Here is a 20,392-nt window from a genome sequence, read left to right on the forward strand (position 1 = left end):
TTCACAAAATCTGTTTCAGTAATCACAACAGAAAGCTGTAACACGCAACATATTAAGATTGTGTTGTCATGATTGGCCTCTGTTATAACTTTATGCAATGTAAATTGTAATGTCCATTAACAGGAGACAAAAATTCAAGCTCTGGGCAGGCCTACAGCTCCAGTATACCAAATAGGTTTACAGTGTACTACAGTAAGTAATTAAAAAAAAAAGATTTATTTGTACGTTTTTAATGTCAAAAATAGCTCACATACAGCAGTCATGGCTATAAGTAGCAAAAATTAAAGCTCTAAACAGGTCAAAATACCAATTAAAATGCATACCAGAATATAAATACCTGTAAGAAAGTTACAATAAGAGTACAACTACTACTGAGCTAAACATGTAACTTTGAATAAGCCACAGCATAACTAATTTTATATAGACGCAATTTCATATACTTTGATGCAAACAAATATTTATGACAAAGACAATACTAAATGCAGCTCATGCTTCAGATTCATTTCCTGCCCTCACTGATCAACATGTGACTAGAAAAGATACCAGCCTTTTCAGCTTACATGTAAGGGCTAATTAACTTACATTCAAATCTTAGAAATTAACATTGTAAACCAGCAATAAATACATTTTTGACAGTGAGCAACTAATGGATTTATCTCTTACATTAGAAAAATGTCAGTTCACAGATTTCTGTCTGCTTTATATATATATAGACACACACACACACACACACACACACACACACACACACACACACACACACACACACACACACACACACACAATAAAAAATAGAGATTTGTGCTTTTCAAGGCATAACTTGGTAACAGTGGAAAACATTACTGGCATATTACAAATGATCAGTTTAAAAAATTGAAAGGAAAAATTAAAACCCAAAAATGATGTATGATCATAAAAATACAGTATTTACACATCTTAACAAGTTATTGTTAAAACAAATTTGAAGATATCAACCCTGCAAGTTACAAATAACTTTTGCTGACATAAGTTCCCAAAGCAGCAAAAAATGTTAGTTACCATACAATATTTTATTATTTAAAACAGTGATTTTGTTCTAAATTTTCACATACGAACATGAAGCCTAACATGCACTGTACACCATAGACGATTTTGGCAAGACCTAGTTGAACAGCATAACAGATCCCGTCAATAATTGTAACGTGCATCACAGTATCTGTAATAATCAACATTTAGTCCAGGTCAATACAGTTTTCCAATTCGCACAGGTCATTCACCACACATTTCACAATATGAAATAACAAATTAATCTCATCAAAAAAATTTCCAACAGTCTATGACTTTTCAGCTGAAAATACTGATAACATATTTATTCAAGAATAAAGCATCAAAGTAATACAACTCATGATTTCAAGCCTCTGTTTTTCCTTTTTATGCGTGCATAAGGTCCAATATCAGGGTCCATGACGAAGTCATACAAAACACTAACCCAAGAATTGTGCTGTGGTAGGTTATCATAATATTCCGCTGCTATCCGTTTCACCTACAAAATAAAATGAAAAGCATAAAGCACAAATGTTTTGACTGTATATTTTAAGAAATATTTTACACACAATTTCTAAGAAAGATTTGATTATGTGCAAATGAAAACCCAGATCATTTTCATAATGTTCTAAATGAGGAAAATCCTAATGACAGTAAGTTGTCCTTTTATCAAAATCATTCATACGGAGACTTCTTTAATAAGCGCAATTACAAACAGTCTTCCATCCTTAAGGTGACGCATTCTTTTACATTAACATTTGTTCCATGGATCTTGAATAAAAGAGAAAAAGAGAGAGAGAGAGAGAGAGAGAGAGAGAGAGAGAGAGAGAGAGAGAGAGAGAGAGAGAGAGAGAGAAATATCAAGTCTGAATCACTTGTTAACCAGCCACAAATTTACTTTCAGTTCCTTTATTCAAAGGATACAGTTACCGGTTTTGAATCATTGTGATTCATCCTCAGACAGTTTACACGCTTTCTTTATGACATGTGGTGTTTTTTTGTTTTTTTTTTTACAGATTGTCGTGAAACATCGTTTGAGTGTGTTTTCATAACATTCGTCCAACGGATGTAAATGCATTCCCACTGCATCCTTGTTGTTGACATGTAAATAGTTCTCACTGAACACTTTAAATTTGTCACTGAGATGATTTCTACCATGCACCACATGTTTTGTTAGTGTTTACATTTTAGCACGAGACATGTTTGCAGAATTTTGACAGTGGCCCCTTCTAGTGCTTGGTACTAGAAACTATTTAGATCCTTTTTTGTCTTTTGTGTCTGTATGCTACACATATGCTCTCTAGTGATTTGATGTGCAACCATGCAACTGATGTTATGTCAGACTTGTGTTAGTCCCAAATGGGAGTGTGCCGTCTTTGTACGATTTTGTCAACAGAACACAGTATGATTGCATGCTTCGTTCTAGTTTTGGACTTGCTGCACATTACAAGATTACAGTGAGGCAATAACTGCTTGCCTCATGGCAACTTTTGCCATGATGTTAGTTGAATGCACATATTTTTTAATTTTCAGATGTGTGAGCCTTTGTTCCAAAACAAGCGCTGCATCACTGCCAGACGTAATGCAAGATTATATAATAGGAGGGTCCTTTTTTTTTTCAATCTCCGATCACTTAGTATAGAAGCTCCGCAAGCAGTAGAAAGTGGACACGCACTGTAGGCTACTGCGCAACTCTCTCACTACACACTCCATCATTGGCGACCTCAAGGCATCAGTCTGTGTTGCACAATGATGGCTACCATCTGTTGTTACAGACGACTTTGTTGAATGAGTTGACAGAATGGTTAGCGAAAATCATAGTTCATAACTGCACTGCCTATGGAAATTACGGAAGTTTCAAGATCAGTATTACTCTCTATCGTTACGGCTACAGAAAGCTTGGTGCTCATTGGGTTCCAAAAATGTTGACGGATGTCCACAAAAGTCACAAGTATACAAAACTTTTGGTAATAAAATAAGTGTTTTCTATGAACTTGTCTTATTTATAGCCTATTAGCAGGTGGAAAGAAATGACCCTTGTACCTTCTAACGAGATGCAGTTTTCATGTACATTGCATTAAGGTGTGCAATGGTCATGACGTCTTGAGACACGTTTCTGCTCCCTTTGCTTCAGTTTATTGGTTTTAGTATTTTTTTCGTAATATTTGGCAGAAATGTGGTTGCAATTATTAATGCAGTTTACCAGGTTTGTGATTAAATACGAAAACGACGACTCAGTGCATCAAATCTATAAATACAACCTTTTAAAAATGTTATTGTTTTAGTGACTGGCTTGACGACCGTTTAGGGTGTCAAACATTTTAAAAACAAACATCTTACATTTGTTATAAATAGTGTTTGCAAAAGTCTAAGAATATTGAAAAGGTGATCTCTTGGCAATACAACTTGCAGTATCTTTGTATCATGTATTTCAATATTTTTTATTGTGTAAAAGATTAGAGATTTTTAAAAACTACATTTGACATTCACAAGGTTTTTAAGTTGAGTAAAGTCCTATTTAAATCCATTCAATAGTGTCTCTTTATAAATATGTATGTTTCTGTATCCGTTGCTTCACCCAAACATTTCTGTCTTTCCTCGATATTTTTATTTTTCTCACTATTTTTCTTCTTTTTCAACAAACAACAACAACAACAGTTGCTGAAATTAACTTGTTCAAATGAATTGCGGAAGTAAACTTGTGCAAGTTTTCATTCCAATGTAAACATCTCACCAAGTGGATCCAGAAGTTACTTGCTGAAGTGACTTGCTAGTGGACACAGGCCTTTAGTCAACAGAAAATAACTTCCTTACCCACAAAAATCTGTGATCTTAAAGTTTAAATATTACATCTAACTGCATTTTGGTAGGAAGACACTTCAAACATTAATCACCTTTAATTACTTATGAGACCATTCTGATAATATGTAGCATCTACCACATTTAGTAGTGAAAAATGCTGGTTGCTGCAAGAGCTGGAGTATGAAACATTACCATGAGTGACCCCCTAACAATTACGGAAAACAGAAACCAACTCAATGGGAGCAGGGTAATTGAAGGCCTCAATTTAAAGCAAATGAACAAACATAACTGTGTTAGGCAGGTAAAATTCTCAGTAGCCAAGCTGATAACAGCACAAGTTATTTCCACCGGGGGACGGATCGCCAATACTAAAAAAGGATGAGATCTATCAGTCACCCGGCTTACCAAATAAAGAGAAGGCCACAACCGAAACCTAATTTAAACAGAATACTTCCAAACTCAATTTGAGTTTATAGTAACTTTCTTTAAATCACAACAGAGAACAATGAAGATCTAGAGCAGGGATTCCCATAGTGGTCGATATCTGTTTCCTAGGGGTTGACATAAACGAAAACTGATTTTGGGGGTCGACGAGGTCTAAAAATTGACTCCTATTAAATTAACACAAGTTCTTATTTAAAACTTTCAAGATAGGCCCCCTTATTCATAATAGTCTGCTAACTTAAAGCATTGCTAATTCTCACTCTGTCTTCTTCTATTGACCTAAGTCAGAATGAAAAAATAACACTCTGTAGCAGCTGTTTTAAGTTAGCGGGCCATTATGAATAAGGGGGTTGATCATAAAAGTAGGTAATTTGGCCATGGGGGTCTGAGGTAACAGTTCATTTTGGAAAAGGGGTCACTTGTCCAAAATAGTTTGGGGATCCCTGATCTAGAGATACGTGCCATCTTCTGACCTCTGATGGCTACCAAGACCACCATACTTCAAGAACAATGCAAGTATCACAGTTCTTACTGCAAAAACATGGGAATGACTGTCCATTTTTATGGTGTATTTTAGGTGATATTGTTACTCCAAAAGACTAACATATTGGAGTATGTGGAAATCCATGGACGAAGTATTCCACAGTAGATATTATTGTTGAACCAGATATATTTCTTAACAAAACAATAATGTCACCATTAACACATCAGACACAATGCCTACATGCAAAAAAGCTGTAACATTGTTCCACCCACCTCACCAATCACTACCTGCATATTTGACAAGTTATCAATTACTTCTTTCTAACAATTAACAGAACCTTACCTCAGGAAGACGTGATCCAGGAACTGCAGGAAAATCATGATGCTCATTGTGATAGCCAACATTGAATGTTATCCAATTAAGACACCCATAATACGAGTACGTCTCGTAACCTTTTCGAAACATGTAATGTTCGGAAATGAAATGCCCAGCAACTGGATGCAGCCCCATTGCCAATAATGATCCAGCAATTAAGTACACTAGTACTTTGCCCCCTAAAAAGAGAGAAAACATTAGCAACAAGTTACAGAAGTATAAATATTATTCCTCAATTAAGAAGTGTACAAACAGGCCAACAATACTGTATTAGAAATAGCATTCTTGCACTTATTTTTAATACAACTTACATTTCCTAGAAATCAACACAGTTCAAATTTTCTCTAAATGGGAAAGATGAGCCATCAAAGCAGTTTACATTTTCAATATGAATCTGAATATCAAAACTTTACGTACCAAAATAGTAATAAACGAAGACATCAAAGATTAGCTGGATAATGACATTAACTATTTCCAAAGTTGTTGGCGACTTTGGGTAAATAATAACTGGCCTCAAAGCATAGAAAAATGGTTGCAAACACAACCAGCAAAATTTTCCAAAAGTATTGCAGAACAGCTTCGCCTCCAAGTAGGTTGGTATGTCAGTGTCCTTCATTTCATCACCCTGGTACTGAGCAGAGAAGATATGAATAAAATCAAACTGCTGTACATAAAAAGTAAAAATAAAGCTGTCAGAGCTTCACTAAAACCAAAACTAATGTCAAACGCCTGTAAAATTGGCACACTATCCAAAATGCATTGCAAACATGGAGAGGGAAAAAATCATTTAACAACATTACTCCTACTTACCTATACCACTTATTTCCATCATAAAAATCTAAAATGGTAGTGTAATTTAATTATCCTACAACTTTCAACTGAGTATGCATTTTAAAAAATAAAAAACACTCACCCTATGATGCTCCAGGTGATACTTCTTAAAACTGATTGAAAATGGTATACCAATAGGCAAGTTTGTGAATATCCCAAACGCTTTATTAGCTAATGGTCGTGCATGTCCAAAAGCCAAATTATGTGAAATTTCATGAATAGCTGTAAAGGAAGCAAAAAGGACAAAAGTAAATTATTTTAAATGCATTACAGTAACCCAAAAAAATGTTACTTCTCGCAACACAGATCACAGTAAACATGCGCTCACTCCCGTCCAACTTCAAAATCCATCCCAACATTTTCTCCAGGAAGTGGCAAAACACTAAAATTTTTTTTACAAATATGCAATTTTTCCAGTTTACTGAAATTCATAACAGAGAAAATTCATTTTTATCGATACCTAAATTTTTTATCGATACCTAGGCATCCTACATACAAGACAACAGGTCTTATTGAATTTAGCATGATCTCTTCTACATGAATGAGCCTGTAAGGATACAGATATCGATCCAGTACTTGATGAATCTATGTACCCTTATGCTCCTTTGCTAAAGCACAGTGGCATCGGTGACTGGGATGCCCAATCATTCTTGAAGGTACAGACTGGAGCTTTGAGACCATTTAGCGAGAAGGAGTGAGTCATACCTGAGCCATCGTATGATTAGGACATATATTTGAGGGGAAAGTAATTGTGGTTAAAATAATAATTATGAATCTCAGGATTCTTTTCCTATCGCGGGCTTTCTATATAATTGAAAGACAATCCTACAGTAAGGCAATGGCAATCTAATAAGCTAATCATAAGTGAGTGACTAACTGGAGTCTGAGTGCAATCAAAACAAGTACGGCCATGGTTCTTTAACATAAAGTGAAATGAATTGTAACTAAGATACCAAAGTGACAATATGCGCCAACCTCTTACACCACCACCATCACCATATTTTGAAAGGGAATGACTAATAGTATGGGAGAGCAGCTAAAGCATGTGTTGTAGTGTCACAGTCAGAATTTTAGTGGTCGGACCACTAACCTTGGAAGTTCAGTTTGCTGTCAAAATCTGGCTGTTTATGAATGTCCAATTCCTAATTTTCCAACCAGCCGGACTATAGCAAGTAATATTCAAGTAAAAATTAAATAGTATAGACTGGCAGCTTACAAGTATTTCAAGTTAAAGACGAAAATAGCAATTCAACACAGTTATAATCTAAAGTCATATTAAGGAACTCAAACATTAAGTAACAACCAACTAATTATGTAACAATTAACTTTCGTAACTATTGCAGGGATAGGCTGGGGAGCATTCGAAGAGAGGCACAGGACAATCTACACGTGTTTCCCTCTAATACTTGGGTCCAAGTGATCTGCCTGTCCATCATATTTCTCTTTCCTCCATGAGGAAGACACTAGCAATTCCTATTACAGCTAGGATACTTAGAATTTTGTCTTCTGAAACTAAGTAATGATCAGTCATTCCACCTCGTCTTAGGGTATTTTTTCCTCCAAACTTTCGTTTTGACAGAACGCAAAAAAATCTCCTAGCCGAGAAAGGTAGTGAACAATTATTAAAAGGCTGAATCTGCATACTTAAGAATAAGCATACCTCAAAATGGCAATATAGTTCACTGTGTGTTAACATCGTTTCATAACCAGAAATTATATTAGGCATTGTGTAAATAAATTAGCAGTAAAGGTACCAAATTGTGAAGTAGTTATGCTGCTGAGACATTTACAGGCACAAAAATGACTGCAAATATCACTGGCTTTTGGAAGAGGTACCAGAAAGAAAGAGAGAGAGAGAGAGAGAGAGAGAGAGAGAGAGAGAGAGAGTCCACAGGTAGGGGGGGGGGGGGGGGGGGCAGTGGCACACATGCACCTGCAAGTTGTCACCTATGTACATAAATTATTTATATTATAACAGGATTTTCCAATGTCATTATCTAACTAATGACAAGCAATAACTTGGCAATAAGGTTAGTATATCTGAGAAACCTACTCACCAAGCATTAATGAATGGTTTATCACACCACCAAAAACATATGCAACCAAAAATATCATTGGCCATGACTGATCTTTCATGACAAATAACATCATGAACTGCACAAGTACCATGCCTGTTACAACCCACTTGAAATTAGGATCATAACCAAATAACTTCTTTATCTGTGGGTATTTTGCTGAAAAAGTAAAAGTCAATCTTTACTGATCCTTTCATTATGGTTTATACAAACAAATCAAATCCTTATGTGACAACTCTACCAAAACAGAGTTCCAATTTACGTGGAACTGAATTGAAATATTTCATTACACCAATTACCACAACCAATACAGAAATCTACTTGTTCTAGGTCTACTTATGATACAGAGTCCTTTACATCTATTGCAATGTAACTTCCATTGAATAAACCATATACTGTAGATCTGCAGCATCTCATTACTGTGTTGATTCAACTTTTGAAAGTAGTTTAATGTTTAGACAAGCTTACAAACAAAGAGAAACACAAACTTAGCTATTTTGAAATTCACTATTCATTACTTACTGTTAACTGCACCTACCTGATATAACAAGAGTTTTAAACACTGGAATTTTGACAAGTATAATCTTTGACATAACAGCAAAAAGTCCACGAGTTTTATACAAACATACTAAACGTGTAATAAATAAAACAGTGTTTATACAAAAGTGATATTTCAGTAGTTGCCAAAGAAGTTTACTAAAATCGAGCTGAATAAAAATACCTAATACACAAAAATTCAATAGGTAAGAGTTTCTTTCCACAGTTTTTTCATTGTTAAACCAACAGTATTGTTCGGGGGACCTGCTAATGTATGTGATAACTTAAATAAGTATGGCTGTATCCCCTCATACGTTGTATCAAAAACAAGATCCACTTCTGCCTCAACAGGAAATTCTGGAATATATGAGTTTCTATTCATTACTTCGACAATATAGAGTATTTTTTCGGTCAACATATCACCAACTTTCTCTCTTGATAGTTCTCTTTCGTATTCACTGTTCAACCTAATAATTTCCACACGTACCGTCCACACTTCCCAAGTACTTTCTATAGGAAATGGCCACCTGTTTTTCTTCCGCTGGAAAAATTCCAATGATATTTGCCCAGTGGTCTGCTGTGCACTCCTATGTAGTGAGTCCGAAAACGCCGAAATTTCTTTCTTCAAATTGCGATCTAAATCCTCGGAATCACAACAAACATAGGTAAGATCTATAAAATCACAATCCACATCACAGAATCCAATAGTTCCAACTGTATAGCGTGGTGTTTCAGGAATGAATTCAAACTTTCCCACTGTTCGGTGAAAAAGAACTGTATGAAATAAACTAGCTACAGCTTCCTTTACCTGCCTGGGTTCTACAGTCAGTTCTAGTGTCTGAGACCTGGCGTTCATAATTTCAGATTGGTTAGCTGAATGGCGTCGGACTATGCGAAATAATTTATTAGTTCAAATATCACTTCCAGCAATTTTATTAGTCACATACGGTTAACTTTACGACGAGGAACACGAACGTACACCTTCACAATGTAAACACGCAAAACACACCGTCACCCATTGCGAACACATTGGCAAACCAATGAACTAACGCATTCGAGCAAGAAAAGGCATTTCCAACACTACGAACATACGGTAGCAAGCGTCTTCAGAAGAAACTGCGACAGAACCGTTCCGCTGGTATAAAACTGTGTACAAACGATATCTCGACTCAAAGACCTGTACACAGTCTAGTTACGAGGTACGTGATGTAACACGCGAGTGACCTCATATTTAGTTACACCCATACTCTTTGAGCAGCAGCGAGTCACAAGAACGGAGGCGTATAATCCGACGATGTACACATAATGCGCGTTTTCAATGATTGTAAAACAACTTCCTAAAGTCTTCACGCTTAAACCGAGTCCATACTTAATCATAAAACATTCGAAAATTGAGAACCTACTAAAATAGCCAACTCTTGCAAATCAAATAACAAATGCAGTTCAGCTTACCCAAAATTTCTTTTCTTCTACTAGCATGTGGTTCTTCAGTGTAAGACCATTCAAAATCTGTCCGCGAAACATGGGCTCCCATCCTCACAAATTCGTTTCACATCAACGCCTACTTCCCACACAACTGATTCACGGACAGAGCCGGCTGAATAGCTTAGGCACGAGACATCTGCTTAACAATATAATCACGCCCCTCTCCGTGTCAGACGAAAATCGATAGTAGTATCGAGAGCCATAAGAACTCAACTTGATGGGAGTTAAATAATTTATTCTGTGGTGCCAGTGGCTAATATTTACTCCTTGCCGAGTATTTGAGAAACATAAACATTTTTACGATCGTGGTTTAGAGTGAGTATATCCATAAATATCGTAACTTATTAGTGAGAAGTAGTGTAGATTAACCATGCAAAATCAAAAGCAGTGTGCCCAACATAAGCGATGTAAAAACTGTCGTATGAGTTTGAAGTATGGTTGACGAAGCTACAAAATCTACATTAAGCGGTATTCCGTTACTTAAAACTAAAGCAGGACCAAGAGAGAAAGAATTATGGGTACAAAGATTAAAGGAAGAGTACCAGTGCCTTATTAAGGTATGTAATATAGCAAGCTACTATATATGTGGGTGCACCATATGGAACGTAACCTTACCAGCAGAAAACAAATTATGTTTCTGTCTATTTCAGTACGTACAAAATAATAAGGCTGCTGATAACGATTGGTTTCGACTAGAATCTAACAAAGAAGGGACAAGATGGTTTGGGAAGTGCTGGTATATCCATAACCTTCTGAAATACGAGTTTGATGTCGAGTTCGATGTAAGTGTTCATGATCATGAATATGTGCCTCCAAAGAAAGAAAGAAACAGAATTAACTGCTGTTTTGCATTTTGCAGATACCAGTTACCTATCCGACGACGGCGCCGGAAATTGCTCTTCCAGAACTTGATGGAAAGACAGCAAAAATGTACAGAGGTGGAAAAATTTGTTTAACAGATCATTTCAAACCATTATGGGCCAGAAATGTTCCGAAGTTTGGAATTGCACATGCGATGGCCTTAGGGGTATGTATATGCCTCTGAAAGTTGCTTTTCAATCACTCTACCCGCTCCTATGCGTATATTAGATGACAGACAACTAATTTCCTGGCAAGTCTGGCCTTAAGTGGGACAGTCCTTGTAAATGAAGTGGCAGAATCTTGAAACGGTCTCTGCAGCTTTTGTAAGTTAAAGAACGAATATCTGTTTGTTAGTCATAAGGGAATCTATTAGCCTCATTAAAGAATACATGGTGTATAATTGAAGACCTACCATTCTGAACATGCTAGGAACCAAAATTAATATTTTTAAGTATAACAAGACCAGAATTGTATGACATACAAAATTAGCACACACACATTCCATTGCATTAATACATTCATTAATATCCAGAAAGTATAAACTATAATGCAAGTCCAGAGAAAATTGCATTGAGTTGTCCAAAAAAAGAAAATTAAAAACTTGAAAGCAGAAGGTGTCCTTCACATTGCCTTATTCAAGCTAAATGGGCTAAGTTCAATAGAGATATCAAGCTGTAATGGCTGACAAGATGTGCCTAAATACAAGAGATGTAAACGATATGCAACAAATATCTTAGGTTTGCAGTATCATCTATCTGTATCGATACTCTGCAAACCACTGTGAGGTGCATTACACAAATCGGTAAAAAACTGCCAATGGTAATGTATAAAGGTTCCATAGCAAGCTGCTACTTCGTTTTTCAGTATACAGTCATGGAATTGAGGCAATTGCCTTTCTTTAGGATGTTTACACTTTCCCATTGTTGAATGTCACTGAATGTCCTTTTGATGTGCACTACTCAAAGGGTCACCCCAGGGGGTCCACAACTCTTTTGTGGATACGTGCGTAGCGAATACGGGACCCCGAGCTAGTGTGGCCCTCCTTCCTTTCCGGGCTGCATACCTTCCTTTTCTACATCCTTCCCCATCCCCCATCCCCCCCCCTCCCTCACCTCCGCCTCTTCCCTTCCCTTTCTCCCCCTCTGGGAGTATGTTTAGCGCCTACGTCCACAGACAGACGCTCGAAACTGTAAAACAGTCTCTCTTCTTCTCTTTCTCTGCTGGCAAGTCTTTGTCCTCTTTTCCTTACCTCTTCTCTTTACCATGTACTCCGCTGCGGTGTTTGAGACCTCTCTTCTTTCCTTCCCTTTTCTTTGTTCCTCCCTTTTTTTTTTCCTCCCTGTGCATGTCTGAAGGCCGACCCACATATCCCCATGCATATCCGGTGACGGGGTAAAGCATAATTCCCCACCCCGGGTAGACAGGTAGGACACGTACGTACCCCCTCGTAACGACTAGGCCCAGGGAGGGGTGATTACCCGAGCTGATACCTTCCGAACGTGCCGATTGGTCCCTCCGTCCGTTTCTCGGAAGGTGTGACGTGAGGTGTGAACAATCACGCCTTTCTACTATGTCTGCTCACAAGCGAAGTTAAATGAGTCTCAGTCACAGACAATTCTTCCATTGTTGCCACAGTTCCTTGTTGTTTCTCGGTCGGACAAAGGCCAAGACTTCTCCACAGTCAACCCCTTCATTATTCAGAAAGGTGTCGATGCAATTGTAGGTCCTGTAAAGTCTTGTTCCTGATTACGAAATGGCACCTTGTTGTTAGAAACAGTCACTGCCCTCCAGGCACAAAAATTGCTGCGTACTTCACTGCTACACACCTTCCCTGTCTGGGTGGAAGCGCACCGCACTTTAAATTCATCACGTGGGGTCATTTACACACGCTCCCTCGATGGATTGTCCGATGAGGAAATTCAAAACTACCTGTCTGACCAGAGCATAACAGCTGTTCATCGAGTCATGAAAAGGGTTGACAAGAACATCGTTCCAACCCGTACTGTCTTCTTGACATTTGACAGACTTCAACTTCCATCGACCAAAAAAGCGGGCTATGAGATAATTTCTGTTCGCCCTTACACCCTAAACCCTACGCGTTGCTATCGGTGTCAGCGGTTCAATCATACCAGCCAGTCATGTTCCAATCCGGCCAAATGCGTTACGTGTGGCAAGGATGGCCATGAGGGTGCTTGTCCACCTCCATCCCCTCATTGCATCAACTGTATGGGTGTCCACGCTGCTTCCTCTAGAGATTGCCCCATTTTTAAAGACAAACGGCTCATTCAGGAAATCAGAGTGAAGGAAAAGGTGTCTACCTTTGCTGCTCAAAAGTTATTCGCCAGTCGAAGGCCCACTGTGCCTCACAGAGGTACATACAGCACTGTCCTTGCCTCTCCTCGGCCAACAAAGGAGGCAGCCACACAGACGTGTGATCTCACCTTTAGTGTCACGATCGTCAGATCAGCCAGTGCAAAGATCGCCCGTTCAACCTCCCCACTCTCACCTCCTCCCTCTATGGCTCACCCTTCATCGGGTTCTGCTAAATCCCGAGCCCCAAAATTGCACTCTCGGACTTCCAAAAAAGAGCCTACTCGTGAAGATTTTTCACGTACCCCGACTTCGCAACCATCGATTCCTCCTTCCTCTCAATGTCCTGTTTCCAAGAAGGCTAATAAGAAACCCAGTTCCTCTCCTCTGCCACAGCGTGTCTCATCTACAGCACCACCTGGTGGTAATCGCCCTCGGCCTCTTCTGTGTCACCGAGGCACACTGCTGGTGGCCGATCAACCGGCCGATCGGTGGTGGCAGAAGCTGCTCCCGAACAACCTATGGATCAGGATCTTCTGCCTTCGGCAGAATGCTGTTCCATGCTGTCGGTCGCCGGCTCTGAGCAATCGTTGAGTTGAGGGCAACCTTGGTCACACTTCCCTTTTCTGTCCACCCTATGTCCATTATCCATTGGAATATCTGCGGCATTAGAGCCAATCGGGATGAATTGTCGATCCTCTTACGATCATACTCGCCGGTCATCTTCTGTCTTCAGGAAACAAAGCTGAGTCCCCACGATCGCTTTGTTTACCCCCATTTTCAATCAGTCCGATTTGATCTCCCCTCAGTTGAAGGCACTCCAGCACATGGAGGACTCATGATTCTTCTCCATGATATTCTCCATTATCACCCAATCCCCTTAAACAGTTCCTTCCAAGCTGTCACTGTCCGTCTTTCCCTTTCTGGATACATCTTCTTTCTTTGTACTGTATACATTCCATCATCCACACCAATGGCAAGAGCTGATCTCCTTCATCTACTTGTTCAGCTTCTGTCCCCCTATTTGCTGGTTGGGGACTTCAATGCCCACCACCCGCTTTGGGGATCTCCGCGTCCTTGTCCGCGGGGCTCACTATTGATAGACATCTTCCACCACGCGGATCTTGTTTGCCTCAACACTGGGGACCCTACATTTTTGTCTGCCTCTACGGCAAATTTCTCTCATTTGGACCTTTTGGTCAGTACTGTTCCGCTAGCTCGGCGCTTCGAATGGTTCGCTCTTGCTGATTCACACTCGAGTGACCACTTTCCATGCGTCCTTAGATTGCAGCCACAACTGCCGTATATGCGCCCGAGACGCTGGAAGTTTGCCCAAGCTGATTGGACACTTTTTTCGTCTCTAGCGACATTCGATGACCGTCACTTTCCTAGCGTCGACGATGAGGTCACTCATATTACAGAAGCTATTCTTACGGCTGTGGAACGTTCAATACCACGCACCTCCGAATTGCCTCGGCACCCCCCCCAGTTCCTTGGTGGAATGAGGCATGCTGTGATGTAATACATGAGCGGCGACGTGCTCTTCGCGTTTTCCGCCACCATCCTACTTTGGCCAACTGTATCCGCTATAAGCAGTTCCGTGCACGATGCCGTCGTGTCATCCGCGATAGCAAGAAGGCCAGCTGGGACTTCTTTACTAGCTCATTTAACACCTTCACTCCCTCCTCGGAAGTTTGGCGTCGGATTCGATGGTTATCAGGCGCGCCTAGTTTCTCCCCGGTCTCTGGGCTCACTGTCACACATGATACATTAGTGGACCCCGTCGCAATTTCTAACTCATTGGGTCAACGCTTTGCTGAGATTTCGAGCTCTTCAAATTACCCGCCAGCTTCTCTCCCGAAGAAACGTGCGGGGGAAGTGCAACCTCTTGCTTTCTCCTCTCAAAATCGCGAAAGCTATAGTACTGTTTTCTCCATGCGGGAACTCCAACATGCACTCTCTTCCTCTCACTCTTCCGCCCCAGGATCAGATGGTATCCACATCCAAATGTTGCTGCATTTATCGTACCATAGTCTACGTTGCCTCCTTCGCCTTTATAATCGAATTTGGACCGACAGTACTTTTCCCAGAAGATGGCGGGAAGCTATCGTCGTTCCTGTTCCGAAACCTGGAAAGGACAAACATCTCCCCTCTAGCTATTGCCCCATTTCTCTCAAGAGTAATGTATGTAAGATTTTGGAGCGTATGGTGAATTGCCGTTTAGCCTGGTGGCTGGAGTCCTGAAGTCTTTTAACACCTGCCCAAAGCGGTTTCTGAAAGCATCGTTCTTCCGTTGACCATCTTGTTGCTCTCTCCACTTATATCATGAACAATTTTCTCACGAAACGCCAAACAGTAGCAATATTTTTTGATCTGGAGAGAGCATACGTTACCTGTTGGAGGACAGGCATTCTCCGCACGCTGTTCTCTTGGGGCTTTCGAGGTCGGCTGCCCCTTTTTCTTTGTGCATTTATGGCAGAGCACACATTAAAAGTGCGGGTGAACACTACCTTCTCCCGTACTTTCTCCCAAGAAAACGAGGTACCCCAGGGCTCTGTGCTGAGTGTTTTACTGTGTGCCATTGCCATAAGTCCAATTATGGGTTGTCTCCTTCCTGATGTCTCAGGCTCCCTCTTTGTGGACGATTTTGCGATCTACTACAGCTCTCAACGGACCAGCCTTCTTGAACGACGTCTTCAAGGATGTCTCAATCGCCTCCACTCTTGGAGCATCGAAACCGGCTTCTGCTTGTCTCCCAGTAAGATCATTTGTGTCAATTTTTGGCATGGTACGAGTTTCTTCCGCCTTCCTTACATCTAGCCTCTGTCAGCCTTCCGTTCGCGGACATCACTAAGTTCTTGGGTCTTATGTTTTACAGAAAACTGTGCTGGTCCTCCCACGTTTCCTATCTTTCGGCTCGCTGTCTGCGCCCCCTTAACACCCTCCGTGTCCTGAATGGTACCTCCTGGGGAGCAGACGGAGTGGTCCTTCTCTGCCTCTATCGCGCCTTAGTGTACTCGAAATTGGACTATGGAAGCATAGTTTACTCTTCTGCTCGGCCATCTATTCTTCGGCGTCTCGACTCTGTCCACCACCGTGGATTACGTTTAGTGTCTGGAGGTTTTTACACCAGCCCTGCTGAAAGCCTTTATGCTGAGACTGCTGAATCTCTGCTGTCCAATTGGTGAGCTGTCCTTCTGAGTCTTTATGCTAGCCATTTGTCTTCCATGCCTGCTAATCCGGCCCGTAACATTTTTTTTGACACCTCCTTGGATTTAGGTTATGCAGGCCGCCCTTCCTCCCTACTACCACCTGGAGTCCGCTTCCGTCAACTGCTACATTCTCTTTCCTTCCACTTTCCTAAGCCTTTCTCGTCAACTTGGGGTACAGCACCACCTTGACTCCGGCCCCTGACCTGCCTGCTCCGTGACCTTTGTCAGTTTCCCAAGGAAGGTACCCCTTCTCTTGTTTATCGTCGGGCATTTGCTGCTCTATGCGCACAAATGAAGGATGTCACATTTATTTACACTGATGGCTCAAAAACATTGTTTGGTGTTGGGAGTGCCTATATTGTTGGCGACACCCCAAATCGATTTCGGCTTCCCGACCAGTGACCGCATTCAGGACTGCCTCCACTTGCTCCACTTGGGGGACGTCTCTGTGGCATTCCTCTGGATCCCAGGTCGTGTTGGTATCTGTGGAAATGAGGTGGCCAATATAGCAGCCAAGGCTGCAGTCTCTCTTCTTCAGCCTGCTATTCGCATGATTCCCTTCGCCAATCTGTGGAGTTTTTTTATGTCGTGTTGCTCTTCTATGGCACGCACATTGGCCGACACTTCCCAATAATAAATTGCAGGACGTGAAAACTCTTCCCTGTGCTTGGACTTCTTCCTCCCGAACTCATCGTCGGGAGGAGGTATTTTTAACTAGACTCCGGATAGGGCACTGTCTTTTTAGCCATCGACATCTTTTAAGTGGCAATCCTCTCCCACTCTGTCCCTACTGCTCTCAACTGTGGATGGTCAGACACCTTTTACTCGAGTGCCTTTATTTTACTCTGTTACGCGCCCGTCTACAGCTGTCGCCTGATATATATCTTCCATTTTAGCAGATGACACGCGCTCAGCCGATCGCGTTCTCAAGTTTATTAGTGCCAGTGAGATGATGTCAGTCATTTAAAGCTCTTTTTGGGGACAAACAACCCCCCTTCCATAGTGGTTTTTTAAGCTTTCCTTCTGGTATTAGTTTCCCCACTTTTTTGAGTTTCGCTCCCATTGCTGTTGGTTTCCAGTTTCTTTTTTTTACCTTTTCCTAAGTCATAGACAGAGTGCTAATGACCGTAGCAGTTTTGCACCCTAAAAAAAAAAAAGTACTACTCCAATGTCAATGGAAGTGTCAGATTCCACCTGTCTGCTCTCACCAAGACGTAAGGGTGTTGCGGTGTGTGACTTTATTATGGTGCGGAGTTCATGCGTTGCTTGTGTTTATAGATGTCTTGTTGTGTTTGAGGCTGTCGTCTGGTGTGTGTGTGTGTGTGTGGGGGGGGGGGGGGGACCTAGTTTACAGCGCTGGAATTTGTTGGTGATAGGTAATTGTTTGTTTCTGTTTTTTAGCTATTCAAGTTGTAAAGTTTTGTGTGTTTATGGTATACTGAATGTGTTTTAATTTATGTAGAGATGTTAGATTCTTGGGCTTTTAAGGTGTTGTGGTTTTTGTTCTATTTTTTGTAGTTGTAGGTGTTGGTTTTTTTTGTACCAATAATCATGGTTGACCTATATAAGTCAAGAAAAGTGACCGATTCCAATTTTTGTAGTTTAAGTGGTAGGTGTTGGTGTTGTGATATTGTCAGGTGTGGTTGATCTATATAGGTCAAGGGAAGTGTCAGATTCCTGTAGATTTTTTTTGGTGTAGCAGAATTTTGTAATTTTTTTGTCGCTTTGTGTGTTTTGGGATCATGTTGTAAGGTTAAAAAAAAAAAGCTTGTCCCCACCCAGAAAACCCTCAATTTCCCTTGGTTGTCCCATTAGTGTGATTGTATTTTTGGAGGGAGATATTACTGTCGTACTTATATGTACTTTTTTGTGTGTGTGTGTGTGTGTGTGTGTGTGTGTGTGTGTGTGTGTGTGTGTGTGTGTGTGTGTGTGTGTGCGCGTGGGGGGGGGGGGGGGGGGGGGGGGGGAATCATAGGCACCATATTGGAGAAGCTTAGAATAGCCATTTCCACCATATTGATGACATTATGGGTCAAAGCAGATGGGTGGAATCGGATACTTCTATAATCACCTGTTCAGGTGAGGTGATTTTAATTTGTGTGGCAGAGCTGATGTGTAGCATTGTTGTGTTGATGACTTTACCAGCAGCAGTCTTGAAGTCAATAAAATCCTTGCAGTTGTCACTCCAAATCACAAGTTTTGTTTTGTTACCAGTTATGCTGACAGTATTTTTAGTGCAATTCAGGACATGAAACAGACAGGATGCTTTGTTGTTAGCTCCCAGAGTCCCTTCACCTTCATGCCACAAACACATTATTCCCTCACTGTTGTCATGAACAGGAACACAGAAGTCATAACACAAAATCTGGCATAAGTAGAACATATGTGAGTGTGTAAGAGTTGGAACAAACAATACTTGCTACAGATCGATTGCCAATGTAAAAGTGTTAGCTCCAGGCTTAGTTGAAGACTTTGCATCATTCTTCATGTTTGTCATTGCACTTTCTGCCTTTCTATGGTGCAGTTCTAGTGCTTTCTGATTTTCTTGTGTTCTCTGGTGAGTACCCTTTCCTGTCAAGGTGCAACGAGTCACAAGTATATGACCCTAGTCTTCCAAATGATAGATCTGGAAAGTATTTAAGAAATATCTGCCTATACTGTATTTCATAAACTTTGGTCTCTGGAAATTTGACTTTAAATGCTTTGCATAAGCGACTAATATTAAGATCGCGGCTGAGGTATTTAGAAGACTTCCTTCAGCTATAATGAGTTTCCTCTCTTGGAATTGACAATATGTGTTGCTTTATCAGTAGAGCATCATCCTTAGTATATTTGCTGTTGTGTGCACCACCTCTGTTGTCATGGTGCAACACTTGGCCCATCTTCAGTGTATTGGTTAATGTCGCAATCCTCCTCTTTGAAACACAAAGTACATCCCTGAATGTTTTACAGCAGACTCTGAAATGACAATCTTTTCCATCGGGAACCCTATACACTACACTTGATTGATGATGGCTGTTCTTTGGTTTGACATATTCATCCCTGTACCACCTGGAGACTGGTAGTATTTTCATTAAACCCATTAGGGTTGTGCCAGTTTCATTTTGCTTATAGAAGTTGTGAAATAAATTTGTTCTTAATTCGTTCAACGAAGACTCAAATGATGGCTACATTTACATTTCAGCTGAAAAGGGAAAGATTACTTACTCAAGTTTCAGTATATTCAAAACATGTTCTGATTACACTAGGTATATTTCCATTCCAGGTGTTTCACAAAATGAGTACTTACATGCATTCATTGTACACTGTTCCCCATCACATTAGTCAAACCTAGTTCTGACAAAAATGGAACAAGACAGTGTATAAATCAAATACCTACCTGCTTTCTTTATGTATTTTGCTGGAATTGTTTTCCATGCCATTGAACTTTCACAGATAAGCAATGTTTTGGGACGTTACTAGCATCATTTTGTTTTTCCATGGCAGAAATATGACCACAACACAACAACAACATGGCAGCGTTAAGTAGGCGTGTAAAACTGATGTAATATAATTAAACAGTGATCGACGAATGAAGAAGGCCGTGGAGCTAAGAGCAATACCATCTGTTGGTCACAGTTACAACTTCTTACCTTTGTCATATAATGAAGCGCTTCTAGTATAATGTACTTGCATGGATGTATCTCCTTTAGAGTGAATAAAGTAAATTTTTTAAAAAAATGGCACTTAGCACATTCATAATATTAGTTTTTCAGTTGTAGTAATTGTGATTTAGTTATTGTAGTATGTATTCTAATTAACATATTGTGCTACCTCTAGTTTTCCCTTAAAGATGATCAGCCCTATGTATTCTTTACAATTTTCATAAATTAACTCTGTTTTTGAGTTTGCTAACAACCATAATTAACCTCAAAATGATTTAGAAAAATAGTAATTTTTACCACAGGTTTTTG

The 20,392-nt window shown here is 40.2% G+C and overlaps 3 protein-coding genes across 5 annotated transcripts in view; 1 reads left to right on the top strand and 2 right to left on the bottom strand.

Annotated features, from left to right (window-relative positions):
- Window positions 1-214: 214 nt before the first annotated feature.
- Window positions 215-10,235, bottom strand: LOC126418513 (sphingolipid delta(4)-desaturase DES1). Of its 3 annotated transcripts, none has more exons than XM_050085312.1 (6): window positions 10,024-10,235; window positions 8,017-8,193; window positions 6,042-6,181; window positions 5,546-5,759; window positions 5,096-5,307; window positions 215-1,522 (listed from the first exon to the last, which is right to left on the bottom strand). In XM_050085312.1, the coding sequence occupies exons 1-6, from the start codon at window positions 10,103-10,105 to the stop codon at window positions 1,382-1,384; spliced, it is 966 nt and encodes a 321-aa protein (XP_049941269.1). In that variant the 5' UTR covers window positions 10,106-10,235; the 3' UTR covers window positions 215-1,381. The 3 variants fall into 3 exon arrangements, with proteins under 3 accessions (XP_049941269.1, XP_049941271.1, XP_049941270.1); XM_050085314.1 differs by lacking the exon at window positions 10,024-10,235 and adding an exon at window positions 9,664-9,937; XM_050085313.1 differs by lacking the exon at window positions 10,024-10,235 and adding an exon at window positions 8,573-8,724.
- On the bottom strand, window positions 8,627-9,469 carry LOC126418515 (autophagy-related protein 101-like). The gene has a single exon (XM_050085316.1). It carries the CDS (start codon window positions 9,425-9,427, stop codon window positions 8,771-8,773), a length of 657 nt encoding a protein of 218 aa, XP_049941273.1. The 5' UTR covers window positions 9,428-9,469; the 3' UTR covers window positions 8,627-8,770.
- A 204-nt stretch (window positions 10,236-10,439) lies between the features above and the next one.
- LOC126418514 (ubiquitin-fold modifier-conjugating enzyme 1) overlaps window positions 10,440-20,392 on the top strand; it is a 40,430-nt gene continuing 30,477 nt past the window's right edge. The window contains exons 1-3 of the mRNA XM_050085315.1: window positions 10,440-10,613; window positions 10,707-10,838; window positions 10,916-11,083. Of these exons, the coding sequence (XP_049941272.1) occupies window positions 10,491-10,613; window positions 10,707-10,838; window positions 10,916-11,083 (423 nt within the window). The 5' untranslated portion in view covers window positions 10,440-10,490. The remainder of the gene's footprint in view (window positions 10,614-10,706; window positions 10,839-10,915; window positions 11,084-20,392) is intronic.

Source organism: Schistocerca serialis, chromosome 9 (genome assembly GCF_023864345.2).
Source record: "Schistocerca serialis cubense isolate TAMUIC-IGC-003099 chromosome 9, iqSchSeri2.2, whole genome shotgun sequence".
NCBI lineage: Eukaryota > Metazoa > Arthropoda > Insecta > Orthoptera > Acrididae > Schistocerca > Schistocerca serialis.